This window comes from Amaranthus tricolor, chromosome 2 (genome assembly GCF_026212465.1).
Source record: "Amaranthus tricolor cultivar Red isolate AtriRed21 chromosome 2, ASM2621246v1, whole genome shotgun sequence".
Classification (NCBI taxonomy): domain Eukaryota; kingdom Viridiplantae; phylum Streptophyta; class Magnoliopsida; order Caryophyllales; family Amaranthaceae; genus Amaranthus; species Amaranthus tricolor.
The window spans coordinates 10,811,073-10,835,300 of NC_080048.1; the positions used below are offsets into that span (position 1 = coordinate 10,811,073).

General features: G+C 33.0%; 1 protein-coding gene and 1 pseudogene across 1 annotated transcript; one reads left to right on the forward strand and one right to left on the reverse strand.

Annotated features, from left to right (window-relative positions):
- Positions 1–523: 523 nt before the first annotated feature.
- Positions 524–3,345, reverse strand: LOC130805279 (uncharacterized). The gene is made up of 4 exons (XM_057669975.1): positions 2,945–3,345; positions 2,714–2,795; positions 1,125–1,286; positions 524–1,036 (listed from the first exon to the last, which is right to left on the reverse strand). Exons 1-4 carry the CDS (start codon positions 3,146–3,148, stop codon positions 975–977), a joined length of 510 nt encoding a protein of 169 aa, XP_057525958.1. The 5' UTR covers positions 3,149–3,345; the 3' UTR covers positions 524–974.
- An 8,933-nt stretch (positions 3,346–12,278) lies between these two features.
- LOC130805502 (NDR1/HIN1-like protein 3) lies at positions 12,279–15,109 on the forward strand (annotated as a pseudogene).
- The last annotated feature ends 9,119 nt before the right edge of the window (positions 15,110–24,228 follow it).

The following is a 24,228-nucleotide window of genomic DNA, read 5'->3' on the forward strand; positions in this document are numbered from 1 at the left end:
TAATGAGGGAAACCCAATCTAACGTTTGCTTAACAACGGGTCTTATGATTCAATGACGTTCAATCCCTTATTCGATATTAGTAAGAAACAAAAGTGTTAGAAGCAAATGTGATGAAATTAGATAGTCGTCAATAAAAGTTCTCCATTTCTAGAGTAGAATAACTCTAGTTGTATGTGTCAGATCAAAGGGACACAAAATTTACATATAGGAGAACTTATCTATGTAAGTTTAAAGATAGCTACTTCAAAAGGTCAATATGGACATATAGACTTCTATGAACTTATGTAAAGATACCGACACAACACACAAGCTTTAAAATGTCGAGTTGAATGAATAAGATAAATTTTAATTTCTTGTATATACTTCTCTCTGAGTGGATAAATATATATATATATATATCTTTGATTCAATCCAAGTCCTAAGGGACATCATTGATTTATTTCCATTTGTGGTTCAGATGTACTAGCTAGGTGCTAATTCATGTCCAGGACATCAAGCATTGACGTATACAATGGAGAGTAATCTCAATAGTGTAGAGGTGTAAATTATATACTCTAAATAGAAGAGGAATGTTTAATAATTTGAGTATATTCCGTATAAAAGTTTATACAAAGTACTATGAAAACAGTGGGACAAAATAAGTGTAACAACAAAAGTCCCAGAGAATAGAAAAAAGAAGCAAAGTAATGCACAAACAAAGATAAGGAACGACTCATCGTTTATCGCTAGATGGATGATTTTTGGCAGAAACTAAAGCCGACTTGCCGCTGAGAAAAGACGACTTAGCTTTTTGGCAACGAGTCGTCGTTTCTTTTGGAAAGTGCAATTCGTTTTTTTCTGTTGCTTTGTCAGTTATGCTTTCATGAAATCTGATCATTAGATCAGTTACAATGCAGAATGGTTGGTATTGAGGCATACACCAAACGAAATATACATGAATATGTGCTGAAATTAGCAATATCACATTGATTTTCTATGAGAACTTCATCAGCTGCTGCACTACATTTTTCTCCCCAGTCAGCATCTCAGCTAGTTCTGATGATAAAATAGAATCACAATACTTCAGATAAATAAATGCATTCTGCTTGTACACGATGTTCTTTCTTTTTTTTAAAAAAATTACCGTTCGTGTAGTGACGGCAATCATGTTGGCCGACCCGTAAATCGGTGTCCCAACTGCCATTGAACTTATAAGCTGCTTCAACAGCATGTGATGATTGCGATGAACCAATGAACCAACATCTTTTCTTGGGGATCTTGCTAATTTTCCTTTCCAAGATTGTCCCTATTATTCAAAACATATGTAACTACGTATAAGAGCTACAGATTTAGATTTGTCAAACACACATACTACGATCTTACGCAGTGTGACGTTTCTCAATAAATTAGTTGAATAGCATAACTAATACAGTTATTAGTATCAGTTTTTTATTTTGAGGTCATCTCAGCGAAAAACGGTCTCTCACATGAGTAGATTTTGTGAAAACGGTCGATTGAAATTAGACCAATTGGGCTATTCTTGTATGAAGGGTCTTAAAGTAATGCGGTCTACTCATCTAAATTTGAGTTAATTTTATATTTAGTTATATGGTGTTTATATTGAAATTAAAGTTCCCTAGCGTATTTTTGTAATACTTTGAAGGGACCGGACCTAACGGCTAACATGCTATTTTCCAAAATAGTTTAGTCTCATGCTAGCAACGAATTTCTGGCTTATTTTTTTACTTGATTTATATATGCATTCCCATTAATCAAATTAAGAGTTTAAAATTATTATTGTTATTATTAGGTTTATCAAGCAGATACTACTTGAACCAAGGTGCATCAAAATCGGTTGATAATTGAAATTTGGAAAATCAAATGATGATTTCAACTAAAAATATAGATTAAATTCAAATATAGTGTTTGATAGATTAAAAAAATCAAATTTAAATTTAAATCAAATCTAACATTAATATAAAAGCAGTAAAAGATAAGAATTTAAGAATGACTTTCCAAACCTTGTTATTGAAGTCATTCTCATAATCTTCATTAATGATTTAATAACTAAAATCTACAATTTCAAATGAAATATTTGAAAAAGTGTTAACAAATAAAAATTATGTCCCCCATTAAAACAATTAAAATAAATTGATCTGATTCATCCGTTAAAACTACTGGTAATTATTTTGTTCATAAGTAAATAGGCCTATAGCAATTCATAACCAACTATCAACTTAATTTTGATATTGACCCGATCGATAGCACTTCGTAACTGATTCCAATTCGAAAAATAAAACCCGAACCCGAATTGTGCCTGAAAAAACCGAACTAGTTATTGACCAAAGACAATCTGAGCCCGATTGACATTCCACTCGGACTTCAATTGGTAAAGAATTTGTACAAATCCGATTGTTAAAACCAAAATGTAACTAACCAATTTGACCCGCGTACAACCCATCGCGACATATAATTAACCGATTCGAAATCCGAACGAATCAAATGACACCCATCTGAAACCGATCCGATTTGTGGAATAAAAACCTCTACCGAAAACAAGAAGTCCATGTACTTATTTTCTTCTTAATTTGTATTATATTGGTCATTTAGTCTATATATCTAGTGCGGAGTGTCTCTCACAACAATCTCTGAAGCGTTTTTGTTTAAATTAAGCAAATTCTAAAGAGTGGGAGTAATTTACAGAAATGACACTGATGTAATTGTACAGCTTACCAGGGATAGCTTTACCAGACAAGGCAGCCAGAGCCACAAATATGTTTTCAGGATCTTGTGGCTGAAAATCAAACACTATGACCTGCATTTTCATAATTTTTAATTTTTTAAAAAAAGAAAAACAAAAATAATAATCCTAAATCACTCAAAATTAAACATTGGTTAGGTTTGATGATTAAACCTTTTGGATTAGTGATTAACAAAAAACATAACAAGAATAAGTAACCTGACCTGGGATTGAAGAGACATAGAAGAGATGGAAGGTTTGATGATCAACATAAAATGCTGAAGATTCCATAAATTGAGGGAATAAGCTGCAGACATTAATAACTGTGGAGGTCCCTTCATCGCCCTCAAAGGGGTTGTCGCCACATAAACTTCATCTCTTCCCGGCGCCCTTAATATGGCTTTACTTGGAACACTGCTGCTTCCCATTTCTGTTTTCTGGAAATACTAGTCTATACCATACCCTCTTTTATTAACGCATGCTTTTATTCTATTTAAATACTTAGCTACTTCCTTCGTTCCATAATTGTTGCTACATTTGCATGGGCACGAGAATTAAGAAAAGTGATTGACCTACACTGTAGCTGATTGTTTAATTTATAGAGTATAATATTTTATTATTGTTAATTGAAAAAGAAAAAGAAAAAATATGTTGTTAGGTTACTTTATAGAGTATAGTATATATTTTATTATAGAGTATAGAGTATAGAGTAGGATAAAAATAGGGGTAGATAGAACTTTAAATGATTGTTTTATTACTAAAAACGGAAATGTAGCAAATAATATGAAATTGCCAAAAATAGAAAATATAGCAAGTATTATAGAACGGAGGAAGTACATTTTATATTTCTAATTATTTTCGAAAAAATTGTGATTAATAATTTTTCAGAATAATCACATCTTTAGATTATTATCAAATAATTCTACATTTGCCTGTAGTTCGTGGATAGCATAACTAATTATTATCTATTATTAATAATATGATATGTTATGAGCAAATATATGACAAATATTAAATTATTAGAAAATAATTAAAATGTGAGATTATTTACAATAGATGACTTAAACAATAATTGATTATTAAGGTCAATTTTTCCATTATTTTATTTGTTTTTGTAATAAAAATAGTGGTAGAAACATATATACTTCAATAATTTTTAAATGACAAAATAATGGGTTTATAGAATTTTGCCAAATACGAGAAAATGATTGGTTCTCCAAATGTTACGTGGGCATCTAGGAGCCGAATTATGTGTTGACTTCAAAATACTTGAATAAAACCTTCTTGAGACTTAGACTATTCAATCAAGATTTGACTTAATTCAAAGAATGCGAAAACTTAGGCAGCCTCACCTAGATAGTTTTATCCTGATATCAATTTAATTCATTAAGATTCAAAAAAACACAGACCAAACTGATAATGAAAAATATCTACATGTATGAAAATTTTGGGGATTTTATCTTTACTAATAATGCACTCATTATCCCCAATGTGCTCTTTCCCAATTCAGCAATTGTAATCCTTACTCCGATCTATAAATTATTTATCTTCCAGGACAAGTTGTACCCTAGGTTGGATCATGGTGGTGTTGTTGCCTTCTTCAACATAGAATTCTGAGGCTTCTTTGTAGGATCCTAAAGATCCTCCGATAGAAGTACTGTGAATGAGCAACCTTCAAAGCTGTTAAAGATGGCTTTCTCGATTGGCCACCATAACTATTTTTATTATGTTTGCGTATAGGGTAACTAATTATTACCTATTATTAGTAATATGGTATGTTATGAGCAAATGTATGACAAATATTAAATTATTAGAAATAATTCAAATGTGAGATTATTTACAACGGATGACTGAAACATTGGATTATTAAGGTTAATTTTTTCATTATTTTATTAGTTTTTGTAATAAAATAGTGGTCGAATCATATATACTTAAATAGTTTTGTTGTTAAATATCAAATAATAGCCTTATAGAAGTTTGCCAAATACGACAATATTATTGGTTCTCCGAATATTACGTGGTAATCTAGCAACCGAATTATGTAGAAAGTATTTAAACAAAATAAAAATATAAGAATCAATAATATCAACCCACTCGCGTACGGGTTGATAAGAAAGACTCTCATGATGCAAAGACAGTGGAAAATATAAGTGTTATGATTTTATTAGTTGGAATCAAAGTCATGTAGCCAACTCCTCATTTTCATTGACAACGGGTTTAACTATTGTCGTCGTTGTATAAGGTTTCTTGAGCTTCTTGGAAAAATAAGTCAGTAACAGAAAGAAGTTTCAAAAGAAAGTCATTTCATCAAGAAGAAGTCCAAGAGAAAGAAACTACTGATACATATTTGAAAAAATGGTATTAAGTAAATGGAGAGATGAAGGGGTATTTATAGAGTTAATGTGATAAAATACGCTTGGTGCATTATAGTGTTCATGGGTATGGTATTTTATGTATTTCAGAATATTCGAATGTCTTATCGATGCAATTAAGTTTAATGCAAATAATGTAAATAAGTGTAGTTATGATGATAGAAACTACAAAGGCGTCACCAAGATGTCAAGTTAGGCAGTAAGTGAAGTCACTCTGATTGAAAGGAAACTTATATATATATATATATATATATATATATATATATATATATATATATATATATATATATATATATATATATATATATATATATATATATATATATATATATATATATATGATAAGTGTAAACAGTAAGAGTATGGGCATACACAAAAACGAAAATCTCTTAGTATCATCTTCCTAGAATAAATCTCCCCAACGATATCTTTCTAGGGAAAGGGCTAATAGTTTCATTCTCCTATAAGAGAAGCGTCCATGTCATAACCCTCTTAGCCCTCGGGGTAAATTCTTTAGAAATGCTACTCAAAATAAAGGATCTCAGGGGCTCCAATGTATCCTGATGTTGAAAACCCTTAGAACCTTTTTTCTCAACTTCTAGAATCTGGTGGGAAAACTATATGCGTCTAGCTCAATATGCTATGTATGGGTTTGGCCCAAAATGTCCAAATTGGATTAATGGCTAGTATCATGAGTCATCTAGAGCTTAAGCCTAGACCATATATGATATTTTTTTAAGGCCCACCAGTTACCTTATATCTCAAGGTCGTAGGTTATACGAGAAAATATCTTCCTCATCAACTATGAATCTAATAACAACCAGCGCATTAGTGGGAAAACCTAGAAAAAGGTAATAACGGAATAACTACCAACGAAAATAGAATACGTGGGAAAAGGTTATTGAAGCCTCTGACCTAATTCCTTACTATAAATACCAGTATTCATTAACTTGATGTACATATTATTATCTTTCCTCGAAGCATTAAAAGTATTTTGATATTCATTAAACATTTATTATGTCCTCACTACATTAAAAAAATCCTGAAAATAGACTAAGTACACTTGGAATAATATTATCTAGGTACTCCGGCTGATATAAGTACTGACTTTGGCATCAGAGATGATTCTCAAAGACACCCTTTAAGCCCTTAACATGTGTTACTTGTAAAGTCATAATCTCATGTGACATTCATTGAAGAAAGAGCTAAGGATTAATAAACAAATCCAACCCGATATGAATCTGTTCATTATTAATCTTAATAAATATGTCATATACTTTTTAATTAATAAAATAATCTAATTTTTGTGAAGAATGATCTAATTAGTTTTAGTTTAGGGCACATGTATGAAGATGAGATGAAGCTCAAAATAATTAACAGTGGTATTTCTTTGTTCTTATTTCATAAATAATGGCATTCTTTTGCAGAGGTGATGTATATTTGATGATGTGGTAAAATTGGACAAGCAGTTAAGTCTATATATTAAATAACTAAACTAATCAAAATGATTTAAATGTCTTATGATTAAAGCCCTATTTAATTTAGCACATTTGCATTTCAAAATTTACCTTTAATGATAATAATTGCAAAGTTACCTCCAAAAGATGTATGATTAATAACATATGAATTGTCCAACTAGTTATTGGGCTTAGATATGCCCAAATTCGAAATTTCATCCCATTATTTTAATTCTATTTAATGACACTTAGGCAGAGCTTAGTGTGTGCAAACGCTACCAGTCATCACTACAAACAAGGTCGTTTCTGACTTTAAGTAAAGTAGATATTTGTTTAGGGCCCAAAGTTAGAAAGACTCCTGATATCTGAAAATTTTGATTGATGGAGTAGATACTTATAAATTTGCATTTTATGATTAGTTATTTTATTAATCAATGACATATTTACATTTATAATGATAATGATAATTATAATATATAAGTTTATCTCTATTTTTTTTCTAAACACCTTTTAAACTTCAAAATCAACACTCCATAAAAAGGTTTATTTATTTAGTTTGCCTATTGCATTTAGAAATAGTTAGTTTTTCAATGACCTATATTGGCAAACATTATATGTCACTTTAAAAAAGTAGATGTTGGTTGTCGTTGGAGCCAATCACGATGCAAAGCCACTGAAAGTTTTTGGATCATTCTACAAAATAAAAGTTTTGTCTAAAATTCTTGGAGCTCGTCTTGGACGAAATGACCTTAAAATGTGACCGTCAATTTGGGCTGGTTCAATTCGCGCGTGTAATAACCTGGACATTATTTTTTATTTTTTGGACATTTTTTAATTCACAAAAACTTGGACAAGACGGTCTCATTATGAGACCGTCAATTTGGGAAGGCCCAATTCGCGCATGTAACAACATTTTCAATTTTCTGGGCATTTATTAATTTTGACCTCAAAGTATCAATTTGAAAATTGATACCTTTAAGATTAAAATTGAAAAATGCCCAGAAAATAAAAAAAATGTCCATTTTGTTACACACACGAATTGTCCTGGCCCAAATTGATGGTCTCATTATGAGGTCATCTCGTCCAAGACCAGTTGTTTTCAATTTTGATCTTAAAGGTATCAATTTTCAAAATTAATACATTTAAAGTCAAAATTAATAAATGCCTTGAAAATTAAAATATTGTCACACACGCAAATTGGGTCAGCCAAAATCGAGGATCTCGTCCAAATTTTTGTGTAATTCTCAATAACAAAAGCTGGACACTTTAAACCTTAGTCTCTAAATTTATTATTTGCATAACAACTTTAACCAATCCACTTACTCATAAGAAGTCAATATAAATCTTATGTTACGGAATGAACTTTTAATTAACTACCTTGTCGAATTTTTGGTTGAGATTTGAATTAGTATATGCGCTGTTACTATTTTCAGAAGGATTAGCCTAATTTGTTGGAGTGTACTTCGGTAAGATATAATTAAGAAAATCCATAAGCCCATGAAAAATTTACTATTTTTAAATATAAAAAAAAGTCAAGGAAATCCATAAGCCCATGAAAAAATCTATAAATACAGACTTACAAACAAAAATCTTTAATTTCCAAAAAAAAAAAAAAAAACATAAACCTTGATTAGTTTTGCTCTCTCATCCCATTTAGCTTTTATCCTTTGACGATGATGAAGGGCAAAAGTATGAATGATCAGGATTTTAATAAGATAATGATCGACGGCCTAAACGTGATTGAAACTTGTGTCAAACGAAGAAGGTGAAATTGTAGCACAATCTTGGGCAGCCAAGCCTTGTAATACAGCCAACTCCAAAGAAGATGGAATAATCGACAATTATTTTAGTGTGCATTTATCTTACGAAGATCATCGCAATATCAAAAATAATTCAACCCTTGATTTTAAATTAAATAAAGAGCTTGATTTTTTAGAAATACAAATGAATGTTTTTAAGAAGCTCGAAAAGAATGATAATATAAATCCAATGTCGTATGATTGTGTGATGGATGTCATTGCTATTAGTTGTGAATTTCTACTCCGTGAAGTTAGAAAACATAATCGGAAATCTCTTGCTCTGCTTGTTAAGCTTCAAGTCTTTTAAGCCTCTTATACTCAAAATCGTGTAATTTTGTTTCAGTTGGAGTAAATATTACTTTTCACAAGTGAAGATCGTGGGTTCGATCCATATTCGATGACGGTGGACAAAAAATATTCATTTTTTGAAAAATGGATAATTATGGTTAAATATCCATTTTTAAAATTAGATTTGGATTTGGGTCGGAGTATTAGCATAACATAACCAGATATTTGGTTTTCTAATTTTTTTATTATTTTGAAATTATATTAAACTTTATAAAAAATTATTTAGGTTGTTTTCTCTTTAGTTTACAGTTTTAGCTTCTTTATCGTAATGACGAGGCTTATCATACATAGGCCATATCTGTCCCTTTATGATTTTCTAAATGAGTTATTGTTCATAGATTAGTAATCAAATTTTCTTATGCACAAAACAATAAAATTTGATTTTATATGATTGAAGATTGCTTGTGGAGTTGTATGATCAATTATATGAACTAGTATATTTGCCCATACAATAGTAGAAAATTATATTAATGTTTTGATTTATATAAATTCAATTAAACAGTTGGTAATTATGCTAATCTTTAATGTATTACAGTGTAAATGACGTGAAAAAATTATCGCAAAGTCATTAATAAACATTTTATATTACCAAATTAATATATTTAAACAATATAGTAATGTCTAAATCCTATCTTTTTGAATAATTATATTAGAAGCTTTGAACAACATGAGTTTATATAATTAATTAGTGCATAAAACTTAAGTTTTCAATTATATATTTTTATTTAACTACACGTGTAATATATAAATAAGTCAAGTTTATTAAAACATAAATATTAAATGATAAATGATTATAAATAGTTATTAATCAAACACTTATCTTTAAACGTTCCATATAAATTCATTTGATGAAATTAATTCAGTTTAATTTTCATTCATTTATCTAAAAAAATGTGTATTTCTCTTAAAAAAATGTGTTTTAAAATAATTTATACTTGGCATCAAAATATTAATCTCATTTTTAAATTAAATTACATAGAAAAATAGATGTAATATATTAAATTAATACTTTAGATTTTTTTTATTACACTATATAACAATTGCTGGTTTTATTTTATCTTTCTTATATCAAATGAGTATAAATTTTGTGATTGATTTTTATAATTTTTTGAGTTTATGATTGATTTCCATATATTAATTCACTTGTCATTTTGATTACTTAATTTATTATTCATGTATTATATAATAATTAAATAATATGAACTTGTGATAATCTTTATATTATTATATTCTATCAAAAATTAGATTCAATTAAGTTAAAATATTTATGTATATAATCTTTTGATTTTATTTTCCATCTTGATACAAAAGATTAAGTTAAATTTTGACTGCTTTTATTTTCTTAATTATTGTTATATGTTTCAATTTATTCATTTATCATTTTAAATTATATTGTTACTATATAAAAATTAATGAATATCCGATGTAGTTATTTCTCATTCAACTATATTTTTTTATTTATTATGTCTCCTTAGAGAATGACACTTAAAATATTTCAGGAATTGCATGATATGATTTGACATTTTACTAGCTAGCGCTAAATCGTTTTTCAAAATTATATAAATAAGTGCAACAATGATCAACAATTATCTTTGATTATCTTTTTTTGGAAGCACGAGAGGTAATTTTGAGTTCAATATATTTTCCAAATTTAATGCCCAGACTGTTAGTTTTAATCGATAAGACATGCTTTAATATATAATAATCACCAAAAAAATAAACATTTTTTAATCAGTTATTATTATTTTTCAGATTAGAAGGTTGATATGTTAAGGTGTACTAAAGAGTTGATTCAGAATTGAATTTAAAACCTTTCTTGTGAGAATAATACTTGCTTTTCGTCTAACTTGTTTTGAAAGTTTTAATTTTTTATATAGAATCAAATTACACCCTTAAAATTTAGCAGTTTTGCAAATTATAGCTTTAATGTTTTTTTTTTGAATTACAACCACCAAAGTATTAAAGTTTATAGGTTCAAGCAAAAAACACAGAACTTCAATCACTTAACCAAAAATAAATAAATAAAACATTGAGGTTGTAATTTACAAAAATGTTAAACTTTAAGATTGTAATTCACAAATTATTCTTTAATAAAAACAGAAAATTGAGTTTCAAAAAAATTGGTTGTTTCACAGGATGAATATCTTTTTTTAACACAGACATGTACTTATTAGGGGCTAACTAATTCCATATTTTAAGGAGTATAATTTATTAAGAATAATTTCTAAATTATAATTTTGACTTTTGGTGATTTTGTGAATTACATCAGTAAAGATTTTTTTTTTTTCGTATTATAGCCACCAAAGTAGAAAACTTTGCGAATTCAAACCAATTTATTGAATGATCTGCTTGGTGACTTTTGATCGAATTTAATTAACTTTGACTTTCACTTAAATTCAATAATCTAAGTTAATCACTCACAAACCCTAATTAATCACTCTTTCCTAATCTCCACCACCAGGGATGGTCATGGGGCGGGTTTGGAGCGGATCTGGCCAGACCCGGACCTGGACCCTTTTATTTTTTATGGATCCAGACCCGGATCCGGACCCTAAGGGTCCAAAATTTTCCGACCCAGACCCAACGGATCTGACGGTTCTAGGGTCCTTAATGGGTCTTATACAAAGCCTTTTTGATTTGTCAAAAGTGAACCTTTTGCGAGTCTTTTTGTATTTTATTAAGCAACTTATAATCGTATTACAAACACTTGTTCGAATCCATAAAATTCAAATACAAAATAATTACTAAAACGTAAAAACACTTGTCTAAATACATAATTAAAAATCAAATATAAAAGACTAAATGAGATACATGGTTTATATTCAATAACATTATAAAATAATTACTGGATTGAGATTAATGAGAAGGCAAATTAGGCAATTAATATTCAAGGCATTATATATTAATAATAAAAAAATTAATATTAGAATTTAGAAATCAAAAATTTATAATATAAAATTTAAAAGTTTAGGGTTCGGGTCCGGGTTCGGGTCTTCACCTTAGGACTCGGACCCGGACCTGTCAAATATTTTTTGGATCTAGATCCAACTCGTATCCGATGGGTCTCAAAAATTAAGACCCAAACCCTTAAAAAGGGGCGGGTCCGGAGCGGATCCAACAGGATCCTGGACCCATGACCATCCCTATCCATCACTTTATCGCTTCACCACCCTCCACCCCAACACCTCCACCGCACCATCCTTCCTCTATTCCAAACTTGTTATCTATTTTCTCTCTTCACCCAAGAGCACCATCTTAACTCCGCCAGACCATCATACCTCCACATCAAACCTACGATTTATTTTCTCTCTCCACCCAAGAGCATCACCCCAACACTTCACCACCATATTAACTCCACCCAAGAGCACCACCTCAAACTTGTCATTTATTTTCAATCCAAGAGCACCACTCCAACATCTTCACCACCATCTTTCCTCCACCAAAGAGCACCAATAAGTCACTGTAAAATAATGTAGGATCACCCACAAACCCATAATTATGTTGTTCTTCTTGCTTCAACCCAAAATTAGGACCTCCAATTGGGTTCTCATCCATTCTTGGGTCTTATGAAACCATAAATTCATGCATGATTTAAGTTGTTGTTTCTCTTGTTTTTCAAATACTTGAGTATTTTAGTCAGAGTCGATCAAGACCTAAAATGTAAGAATTACAATCATCTTCTTCTGGAATAGGAAAGTTGAGAATGGTAGAAGGGCCATACATAACCTTAGCTGCTTCATCATAAGCTAAGACTACAATGACCCTTCAATTCCGCCCCAACCTCGCTCATACAACCAACCTAGACGGCGTGGTGGTGAAGGCTGCGGCTGTTGTCTCTTTGATTTTCTATGTAACAGTATAATGAGCTACATTTGCACCTTTCTCTGCACAATCTTGTTATTGTGGGTTTAGTTGTGTTAGGATTACTGGTGACTTATGTTCACCAAGTAATCAAAACATGATTAAAAAAATTAATTATTTTAGTTAGTGCAAGATAGAAGAGGATAATGTACCACTTTAGTGATTGGTTGAATAGGAATCAATAGTACTTGGAACTATTGGTAACGTATCTTTGACATGTGAAGGCTAGGAATCAAATATTCAGGTCTGAATGCAAGTGTAAGAAGCATAGAAGACCGTGGGTAAGCATGAAAGAGGAAAGAAGTGCAACAGATACTACTGCCCATCCGCTTGCACTACAAAAACAATTAAATTTGGAGATAAAATCATATTCCAAGGAAAGATTTTTAGTGGCAAAAATGGTGACAAAAAGCCTTTGTCACCAACTAGCTACAAAATAGTTTGTCGCCTAATTTGTCACTAAGAAAAATCTTGTTACTATTTTTGTCATTAAGAACTGTAGCACTTTTGAAATTCATTTTAGCGATAAAGCGTTTTGTTATTAAGATTTCTTATCTGGCAATTAAATTTAGGACTCCAATTCAAATCTTTTCAAATTCATTCTTCAAACCATTTCACTACCAATTCTTTCTTCAAACCATTTATCTTCTTCTTCAACTTCTCTCTAACATCTTACTAACTTATTCTCCTCCTTCTCTTTACTTCTTCAAACCTTTTTTTTAATTGTTCTTGTGGAATTTTGTCATTTTGTTCACATCTTTCACAAGTTTTCAAATTTATTCTGGGTATGTTATTTTTGTTTTTTTTTTCTCGCTTCTTCTTCCATTTTCTTCGTGTTCCTTATGTGCATGCTTCAATCAGAGTTTTTTTTTTCTAGGTCTATTTTTGGGGGTTTTTGTTCTTGATTTTTTTTTTGAGTTTTTTTTTTTCATGATTTATGTTCATGATTTTTGATTTGGATTTTGTGGGTTTTTTGTTCATGACTTTTTATGTGGATTTTGTGGGTTTCTTGTTCATGATTTTTTTGTGGGTTTTTTGTTCATGATTTTTGTTTATGATTTTTGATGTGGATTTTGTGGGTTTTTGTTCATGATTTTTTTTGTTCTTTGATTTTTTTCATCTTTTTATTCTTCTTTTTTCGTTTATTTTTTTGTTTCATTTGGGTTCGTTTGTTCATGCCCAGATCTAGGTTCTTTTTTGTTCATGTCCATATTTGAGTTCGTTTGTTCTTATTCTTCGTTTGTTCTTTGATTGTTTTTTGTTCATAAGTATGTAATTTTTTATTTAAGAATAACCTATTCATTAAATTTCAAATTAATTTCTTTTGTTGTTTATATATAGTGTTTGAGTATTATGAATTAAAAAAATTGAATATTTGTTATTATTATTAAATAATAATAGTTATAATTATTATTATTATTTAATAATAATGACAAATATTCAATTTTTTTTAAATCTGGAAATCAGTTTAGCGACAACTTTTTTTAGCGACAAAGGGTTTTGTCTCTTTTTTGTCGCAAAATGACTTGTGAGAAATTAGTGACAAAAACCCTTTGTCGCTAAAAGGTTTCTAAATTGTAGTGTTGAGTGGCTACTCGCCCAAGCACAGGGTTGAGCGAGCCTTCTGACTCCTCTGTGCGTCAGTTTCAAGTGTTGTTGTGTTGTCCCTTATTGTTGCCCCCTTTGTATGACTTAAAGACTCATTATTTGCTATAAGTACACTAGCCTTAGGACATCATTACTTGCACCAAAGTCTCATTATGGTGGATACCCTTCTTGCTTATGTAATTACTTCCTAATTAGCTCCTCTCTTCGCTTACACTTATTCTCCATTATAATTCTTTCAAGTTTGTATTTCTCCTTTAATATTAATCATACGCTAGATGATGAATGTAGCCTAAGATTAGTGAACCACCTTAAATCTTTGACTTGATTATTTCTTTATTATTGTCATTCATCACATTTTTGCATATTTAATTCCTACACATGACACAACACAAACCTTCAAGTTGTATTAAACCTTATTTTTTGATCCTTGAGTGAGGTTAATACCTCTCCTTTCAAGTTGTATTAATCTTTTGGCTAATAGTTCGTCCTCTCGAAATCAAATTCTATGCATCAGATGCATCTCTTACAACATTCAATTTCACACAAAATGATAATCTTAATTAAAATCTTGATGTGAATTTCATAACCAGAAACCCTAACAGGAACATTAGGGTTTATTATGAAAAAATTAAGGCAAAAGTGATTTACGAAACGCAAAGATTTAGTAACGTTCAAGCGCCAGTTCCCTACCAAGGCAAGAAGAATACTACCGATTTTGGATCTGTTGTGTTTAAAGGTAATCATCTTGTAAATCTTAGAAATGAAGATTAGGCTAATTATAAGAAATGGAGTGATGATGGAGCTAAGAGATTCAAATCAAGACTAATTTGAGGGTCCAATTTAAGCTTAGATTGTTTAGAATTGGTACTTGGAATCCTATGATTAAGTATGATTTGAAGGTTCGATGGGAAGGGAAATCATCATCTTCTTCTCACATTTTTTAGAACACTGAATGTCATTATGATCTTTGACTTAGATTTGTTTTTTATTTTCTGAATTTTTTGTGTTATTGGAAGGGAAAGCCATAAGTCTTCACAAATTCTTGTGAGAGATAGTCTGTTCAAGAGACACATTATATATATGTGGGCTAAATAGTCCAGTTAATGTAAATTAAAAAGAAAATAATAATGTGGACATCTTGTTTTGAGGTCGTCTCTTTGAGTGACGGTCTCTCACAAGAGTAGATGTAAATGTTTTGCCTTATACCTCTGAATGTGCAATCTAAGTTTCACATGTTAAGGTGTTGGGATGTTCTTATTAAACAAAGTCACCAACACTTCTCTTTTATCAATGCATAAATTAGTCAAAAATTTACAACCAAGGGTGGTAAAATTCTATTCCTATCACCCCCTCCCTATTAAGCTAAGTGTAAAAGCTTTAATTAATTGCCAACCTTTGTTGAATTTTGGAGCAATTCTAGTAGTATAAATAGGGTGCTCTTCACTTGCATTTTCATCATCCCACCACAACATCCTTGAGTGGTAAAGCAAAAATGAGAGCAATATTTTCGAGTGAGTTATTGTAAAAATAAGAGTGAGCTACTACAGTATAGTAGTAGCATATAATGTAACCTTACATGTTTCTAGTGCTATTATTATTACTTTAAACATTATTTGTTCAATACCACTCTAAATTTTACTGTCCACATTATTATTTTTCTATCCCTTCCCCATAAATATACCCGAAATTCTGTAAAATTTGTATCAAAGCCAAACGGTCTATTGTAAGACTCACTTTGGTGAACTATCAGTCAGGGACTGGTAAAAATTAGTCAAAATAATTTTGACTACCCGAGTGATCAAGTGATCACATTGAAATTCCATCTGTATGCAATATACGATGGTGAAGTTTTTGGTGAGAGACCAAACTTACTTATTACGTGAAAGGCGTAACTAAGTTACAAATGGCGGATACTGCGAGTACATCTGGTAATATTGAGAAACTCAAAAATAATAATTACACTACGTGAAGCATACATATGCAATTTTATTTGTTGGGTTAAGACCTTTGGGGTATAGTCGGTGGTGGTGATACCATAGTACAACCTGATGTAGAAAAGTCAAAGAAGTGGAAGATTAAAGCCGAAAAGGCGATGTACGTGTTGGCAACAATTGTTGAAGACGAGTTGTTGCACCGCATCAAGGATGCGAAGACACCCAAGGTGGCATGGTACACATTGTCAGGGTTGTTCTCAAAGAAGAACGATGCTTAACTCTAGATGCTAGAGAACGAGCTAATGTCGATTCAACAAAATAAATTGAAGGTGAACCAATATTTCACTAAAGTCAAGACTTTGTGTGAGCAAATCACAAAGTTAGATCTAGAGAATCAGATCACGGAGACTAAGATGCAAAGAATCATTGTGCGCGGCTTGAAGCCGAGTCTTAATGGTCTTGTCATGGCCATCCGAGGTTGGGCTACACAACTAACTCTAATCGAGTTTGAAAATGTGTTAGCTGATCAGAAAGCTCTAGATAGTCAAATGTCCAAAGGTTCTATCAAAGATGAAGAGACTGCTCTATTTGGAAACAAAAAACCAAATAAGAGTGGCGAGAAGATTGGTCAGTCGAGTAATCAATTACCTGGCAAGTCAAATCAAAATTCGGGAGGATTTCGAAAACGACGAGGAAAAGGAGGCTTCCATCAAGGGGGAGCTCGAGCTCGACAAGAAAATAAGAATGAAGATAAGACCCGGACACGACGAGAGGTTGTGTGCTACAAGTGTAGTAAAAGGGGACATTATGCTCAAGAATGTTGGTCTAAGTCAGTAGAAGGGAATGCTGCAACTTTGGTAGAGCCAGAAAGCCGAAGCGAAAAAGAATGGGATTGTCAAGGTTCCTATGGCGTTGAAGAGTCTAGTTCAAAATGTGAACTAGATGTGGAAGAACAGTCTTTCGACATGATGGTTATGTCAACCTGCAACACCGAGCCAAAGGAAATTGCATTTGCCACAACAAATGATAAGATGATCAATTACAAGGATGATTGCATCATCGACTCTGGTTGTTCGAATCACATGACTAGAGATAAAGAAAAGTTTGTGAGCATGTTCGAGTATAAACGTGGTCGAGTTGTTATTACAACAAACAACTTAGAGTTGCCAATTATTCATTTTGGCAAAGCGGTTGTAACTCCGCGATTCAACAACAAGCAAGTTCAGCAGGATAATATCTACTATGTTCCAGGTATGACAAAGAATTTATTGTCAGTATCACAACTGACTACCTCAGGAAACTATGTGCTCTTTGGACCTCGAGATGTAAAGGTGTACCAAAATTTGGAGGATAACTCAACACCGATATTAGAGGGACAATGTTTGGAATCTATCTATGTAATGTCTACTCAAACAACATATGTAGACAAGACAAGGAAGAATGAGATAGCTGACTTGTAGCATGCACGCTTGGGTCACGTGAGCTATACCAAGCTAAAAGTGATGATGAAGAAATCGATGCTCAAGGGTCTTCCTGAATTGCATGTAAAAGAAGATATAATTTGTGCCGGATGTCAATTCGATAAAGTATACCAGCTGCCATATGAAGACTCAAAGTTTAAGTCTCAAGCACCTTTAAAACTTGTTCACTCAGACGTATTTGGGCCGGTCAAGCAACATTTAGTAAGTGCCCTACTATGTATGATCACCTTCATAGATGATTATTCTAGATATGCCTGGGTAGAATTTATGAAGGAGAAATCAAAAGCATTCAACAAGTTCCAATAGTTTAAGAAAGCAATGGAAAAAGAAGTTGGTAGAAAAGTGCAATGCCTAAGAAAAGACAATGGGAGAGAATATACATCAGCTGAATTCTATCAGTATTTGCAAGATTGCAAAATACGACGCCAGCTCACTTGTCTAAACACTCCACAGCAAAATGGAGTAGCAGAGAGAAAGAATCGACACTAGCAGAGACATGTAGAAGCATGCTGCATGCGAAAAACGTGCCACCAAGTTTTTGGGTTGAATGTATGAAAAAAAGTAACACATGTGACAAATAGGCTACCACAAGCGAGGCTAGAGTTTATCTCACTGTACGAGAAGTTGTGGAAGATGAAGCCAGTAGTGAGCCATTTTCGAGTTTTCGGATGTGTATGCTATGTGTTCGTACCCGAGAACCTACGCAACAAATTTGACAAGAAGACGATCAGATATATCTTTGTGGGATATGATGATCAAAGGAAAGGATGGAAATTTTGTGATCCATCTACAATAAGTGTCATGTATCAAGAAATGTCGTGTTTGATGAAGCATCGTCTTGGTGGTCGCCACAAGCTGTATCATTGCCAGACTCAAAGGAGATCGAGGAAAAGCTTCTAGAGAAAATAGAGGATCAGTCTACTCAAGATGGTGATCTAGAAGGTGAAAATTCACAAACTTCACCAAAAGAAAAAGAGAAAAGTCCATGGAACACTAGTGGAAAAAAACGTATTTGCTGCTAATCATTTGCTGCGGTTTTTATATATACGCAACAATAAGTAGGAAAAAGAATTAGAAAAAAAATAAACACTTAAATGTTGCGCTTTTGGGCCTTGACCACAGCAAATACATATGAGCAGCTTCAATTGCTGCAGTTTGTTTCACGCCCGCAGCAAAAAACGTTCTTCAATTGCTCCGGTTCTTCACTACCCGCAGCAAATAACATTATTCTTCACATAATTTCTGCGGTTTTTGCCTTGCCCGCAACAATTGTATTTTCAAAAACACGCCATATATGTTAATGTTAAAACATAAAACAAACGAAACTGCTTTCATTATATTGTTTATACGACTGTTGCACTTCTTCACTCAATATTGAAACTGCCGGTTTTCTTGTTCATCATAATTTGTTCGATTACTATCTTCAATCTTTCTTCTTCATCATCTTTTTGTTCTTGTTCTTCTTTGATCATCATTCTTGCTCTTTTTATTGCTTTTCTTCATCATCAACGTCTTGAAATTACGATGTACACATTGTTGTTGCTGTTCTTAAACCCACGAAAACCCACAAAATTTGGGCTTAGTTCTTGCTCTTCTTCAAGGTATAATTTTTTTAAAGCTTATTAGTTCTCAAACCCAGGCCATTATTGTTCAAGCTTCATTGTGTACGTTTAGGGCGCTTAGTTTTTTTTATACTAATTTTTTTTTCATTGTATAGGTTATACACTAACCCACCAAAACCCACGACAATTCAAGGTATTTTTTTCATTTTGATTGTAAATTAGGTTTAAATTTGTCATACTTTATGACTGTGTATGTTGTTATTGTTTTTAAGTTTTAAATTTATCATATATATCATGTTTTGTTATATTTTCAAGTAATTTGTTCATTTTATTTATGATTGTGTATGTAGTTGTGGTTTTTAAGTTTTAAATTTATCATAATTTTTTTTATAGTTTGTAAGTTAGGTTTAATTAGGTTTGTTTATGGTTAAATGAATGAGTTGTTGATATGAATATTAATTAGTTGTCCAAGTTTATGAATGTGATTTGATTTTTATTGTTTTTATATAAATATTAATTATGGTTACTACAATAAACATCATTTGGACAGTTTAAAACACATTGTGTTATTATTTGGTTTAATTAGTGTTAAATGAATGATTATTACTTAATTTTGTGGTTAGTTAGAGTTCGTTAAGTATATATGTTTAAAAGTTGTGTATTAATTTTGTTTTGAATCAATTAATCACACTAGTTAGGATGACAAAAGATCGTTCTTGGATGTATGAAAGCATTGAATCGTCGGAATTTATTGATGGCGTATTAGAATTTTGTAGTATTGCGGTTGAACATCAAGTTAGGACGGGGGGAGTTGGTTTTTATTGCCCATCTGTCAGTTGTGGCAATGTATCAAAGGTAGATAGTGTTGATATCCTTAGGGAGCACATACTTCGACGTGGGTTTAGGCCTTAATATCATGTTTGGGTTTGGCATGGTGAGGAGGGAGTTTACAAAGAGAAAAGTGTTGTTGAGGACGTCAATAATGTGGCCGATATCAATGAGGATGTAGTAGATCATGTTGATGGGTATGAGACAGATGAAGAGAATGTCGATGAGGATGTGGATCGTGTTGATGAGATGATGGAGGGAGTCGAGGATGAGTTAGGAAAACGTCCTCGTGTTTTTGACTTGTTGACAGAGGCTTTTCAAAAGCCTTTGTACCCTGGATGTACAAAGTTCACCAAACTAACAGCAGTGTTGACAATTTTCAACATTAAGTCAAAGTTCAATTGGAGTGACGCTAATTTCACAATGTTATTAGAAGCGTTAGGTGAGATGCTTCCTGAGGGAAATGAACTTCCAAAGTCGACATATTATGCCAAAAAGCTCATATGTCCTTTCGGCTTAGAGTACCAGAAGATTCATGCATGTCCGAATGATTGTGTGTTGTATCGAAATGAAAACGAGAACTTAGAAGAGTGTCCTAGGTGTGGGTTATCGCGCTACAAGCGTAAAGGGGCTCGGGATGCTAAAGGGCCCCCGGGTAAGGTATTGTGGTATCTTCCAATAATACCTAGATTCAAGTGCTTGTTTTCTATAAAGAAAGATGCGTTAAATTTGAGGTGGCATGCAGATAGGGTGAAGAAAGGTCACTTGCTCACACATCCATCTGATTTTCCGGAGTGGAAGAGTATTGATAGGTTGCATAAGACTTTTGGGGATGAGGTTCGTAAATTAAGGCTCGGACTGTGTACGGATGGAATGAACCCATTCGGCAATCTTAGTTCTCAACATAGTACTTGGCCGGTACTTTTAGTGATCTATAATTTGCCACCTTGGTTGTGTATGAAGCGTAAGTACATAATGCTTTCGCTTCTTATCTCGGGTCCTAAACAACCTGGCAATGACATAGATGTGTATCTTGCACCTCTCGTTGAGGATTTGAGAAAGATGTGGGATGAAGGCGTTTCAGTGTTTGATGCATATGCTTATGAGGAGTTCACCTTGCGTGCAATGCCTTTATGCACCGTTAATGATTTTCCAGCATATGGCAACTTATCGGGGTATAAGAACAAAGGGAAGAAAGCATGCCCAATATGTATCGATGACATGGAATCCACGTGGATTCCTAAGTGCAAACACGTATTCATGCACTATCGAAAGTTCCTTCCACGAGACCACCAATATCGTAAGAAGAAGAAGTTGTTCAACGGGGAGGTTGAGGACCGTGTAGCTCGTCGTCCGTTGACCGGTTATGAGGTTTATGAACAGGTTAAGGGAGTTGAGACTGTATTTGGTAAAACGGGGCAAGTGCAAGTGGGTGAAGACCGATTATGGAAAAAAGAATCAATCTTTTGGAAGCTTCCATATTGGAGAGATCTACAGGTTAGGCATTGTCTTGACGTTATGCATATAGAGAAAAATGTATGCGATGCCATACTCGGGACTCTCATGAACATTCCGGGTAAGACAAAGGATGTTAGGGCCGTGCGAGATTGGTTTGAATGTAAGGGTCTTCGTCCGGAGTTGTGGGCACATGTTAAGGTGAGTAAGAAAAGAGCTGATGAAGTTGGTGGCAGTAAGAAGAAGATGAGTAATGACAAAGTTTATTTGCCTCCAGCTTGCTACACATTGTCCAAAGCAGAGAAGCGGACATTTTTTGAGTGATTGTATGGCATTAAGGTTCCGTCTGGGTACTCATCCAACATGAAGAGATTTGTGAGCCTAAATGGTGAGCTGAAGTTGGGAAGCATGAAATCTCACGATTGCCATGTAATGATGCAAGTGTTCTTACCAATTGCAATCCGTGGAATACTGCCAAAACATGTGAGATATGCTATTACCGAGCTATGTTCGTTCTTCAACACAATTGTAGTAAAGTTCTTGATCCCTTTAAACTTGATGCACTTCAACTCGACGTGATTGTAACTTTATGCAAGTTTGAGATGTATTTTCCACCTTCTTTCTTTGACATAATGGTTCATCTTATTGTCCATCTCGTTCATGAGATCAAGCTTTTGGGTCCAGTTTTTTTAAGGTGGTGTTATCCTTTTGAAAGACACATAGGTGTTTTACAAAACAAGGTGAGGAATCCAGCACAACCTGAGGGGAGTATTATTCAAGGCACTGTGAGCGATGAGATTAGTAACTTTATAGCCAAGTATTTGGCCATGGCAAAGCCTATTGGACTTCCCACCTCTAGACATGAAGGAAGGCTTGAGGAAAAAGGAACAATTGGCTCCAAATCGGTCACACCTCCTCGAGAAACCCTTCTACAAGCACACTTGTATGTGTTGCATCATATTCCGGAAGTTCATCCTTTTTTGAGTGAGCATTTTGATATATTGCGTGCAAAACATCCTTCTAAAGGGGATAGGGCATTGATGCAGTTGCATAACAAGACGTTTATTAATTGGTTTCATAATCGAGTAATATGCGAAGAACTCAAGGGTGTATCCGAAATTGTTAAGTGGTTAGCTTTTGGTCCTCATGATGATGTCAACAAATATGAGGGTTACGATGTCAATGGCTTCACATTTTTGACTGAGGGTCAAGACAAGAAGTCATCGTATCTACAGAATAGTGGGGTTTCTATTTTGGCGTCATCTACATTTTACGCGAGTGCGAAGGATCAAGCGCCGGTTGATGCTAACTTGGTATACTACGGGCGGGTACATGAAATATGGGAGCTTGACTACTCTACTTTCAATATTGGTCTTTTCAAATGTAAGTGGGTAGATAATAATCGACGATGCATAAAAAATGACGACCCTTTTGGATTCACTCTTGTAGAGTTAGCTCGTTTGCGTGATAGTGAGGAGCCATTCATACTAGCCACACAAGCCAAGCAAGTATTCTACATTGTAGACCCGTCTGATAAAAAATGCTCTATTGTTGTACTGGGAAAAAGAAGCATCCTTGGTATAGGTGTTGTTGAGGATGAGGAAGAATATGAAGCTTTTGAAAACTCTCCTCCCTTTATCAATCCAAAATCAGTGGATCAGATGATGTAGATGATGTAGATGTTGTTTATATGCGTGTAGATCACACGAAAGGAATACATTTTGAATTAAGTGATTCACAAGGTATGAATTTAAAGCTTTTTAAAGTTTTTTTGGCACTTGGTTTGTTTTGCATGAAACTTTGCACATAACACTATTTGTTATATATTATTGTGTTGAACGTATTAGAATTGTAAATCATAGTCATATTCTTAATATTACTTAGCTTATGTTCTAATATATTTCTATTCATACTCTTTCAGGTACTGATATACAATGCATCTATTCAGAGACAAAATTGTCCTCGAGATTGAGACCTCGGATAATGAGCATCGTAGTTATGACAGCGAAGAGGACCAAATTGTGAGATACGAGCGTATGGCTGAAGACGCTCCACCGATTGACAATGATTTTGAGACTGAAGACGCCCTACCAATTGATGCTCCCACTACCAGTAAGAAAAGAAAAGGGCGAGGTCCTACGAAAAACCTCAAAGTCACAGAATCCATGCATTTGGAATACAATGCATTGGGTCAACCCTGTGGAAAATGGCGTAGGCAATATGAAAAACAAGTGGGTCTATGTATCCGCAAGCTTTCCATATTGCACGCATGAATGAGGTTCTAGAGGGTTTGAAGAACTCTCTATGGAATGATACTGTGGTAAATAATTTTACTATTTTTACTCATTTAGTTTCATTTTAAAATTAATTTTATTGACAGTAATAAATATAAATTTTTTTTGTAGAATCTATTCCACATCGAGAGCGATGAGGACAAGAAGAATGTGTTTCTTTCAGCTGTTAATGAAAGATTCAGAGATTTCAAATCCAAGCTAGTAACTGGCTGGATTACGAAGAGGTGTGCCCGTACGACCAAAAAGGTCAAAACGGGAAACGAAGGTGGAGAGCAATCACCTTCGAAGATGCCCTACGAAATATGGGGTCACATATCGAAGAGGGATTGGGAGGCCTTTGTTGCCAAAAGAACAACTCCCATAGAAGTTGTAAGTATTTCATATTATATTATAGTTTACCAATTTGAATTTACTTCTTTTGATTCAGTCATTAAACTAATATATGACATTCGATTTCTATTGATTAATTAGGAAAACCGTGGTAAAGCTTCTGATTCTGCAAGCAAAAG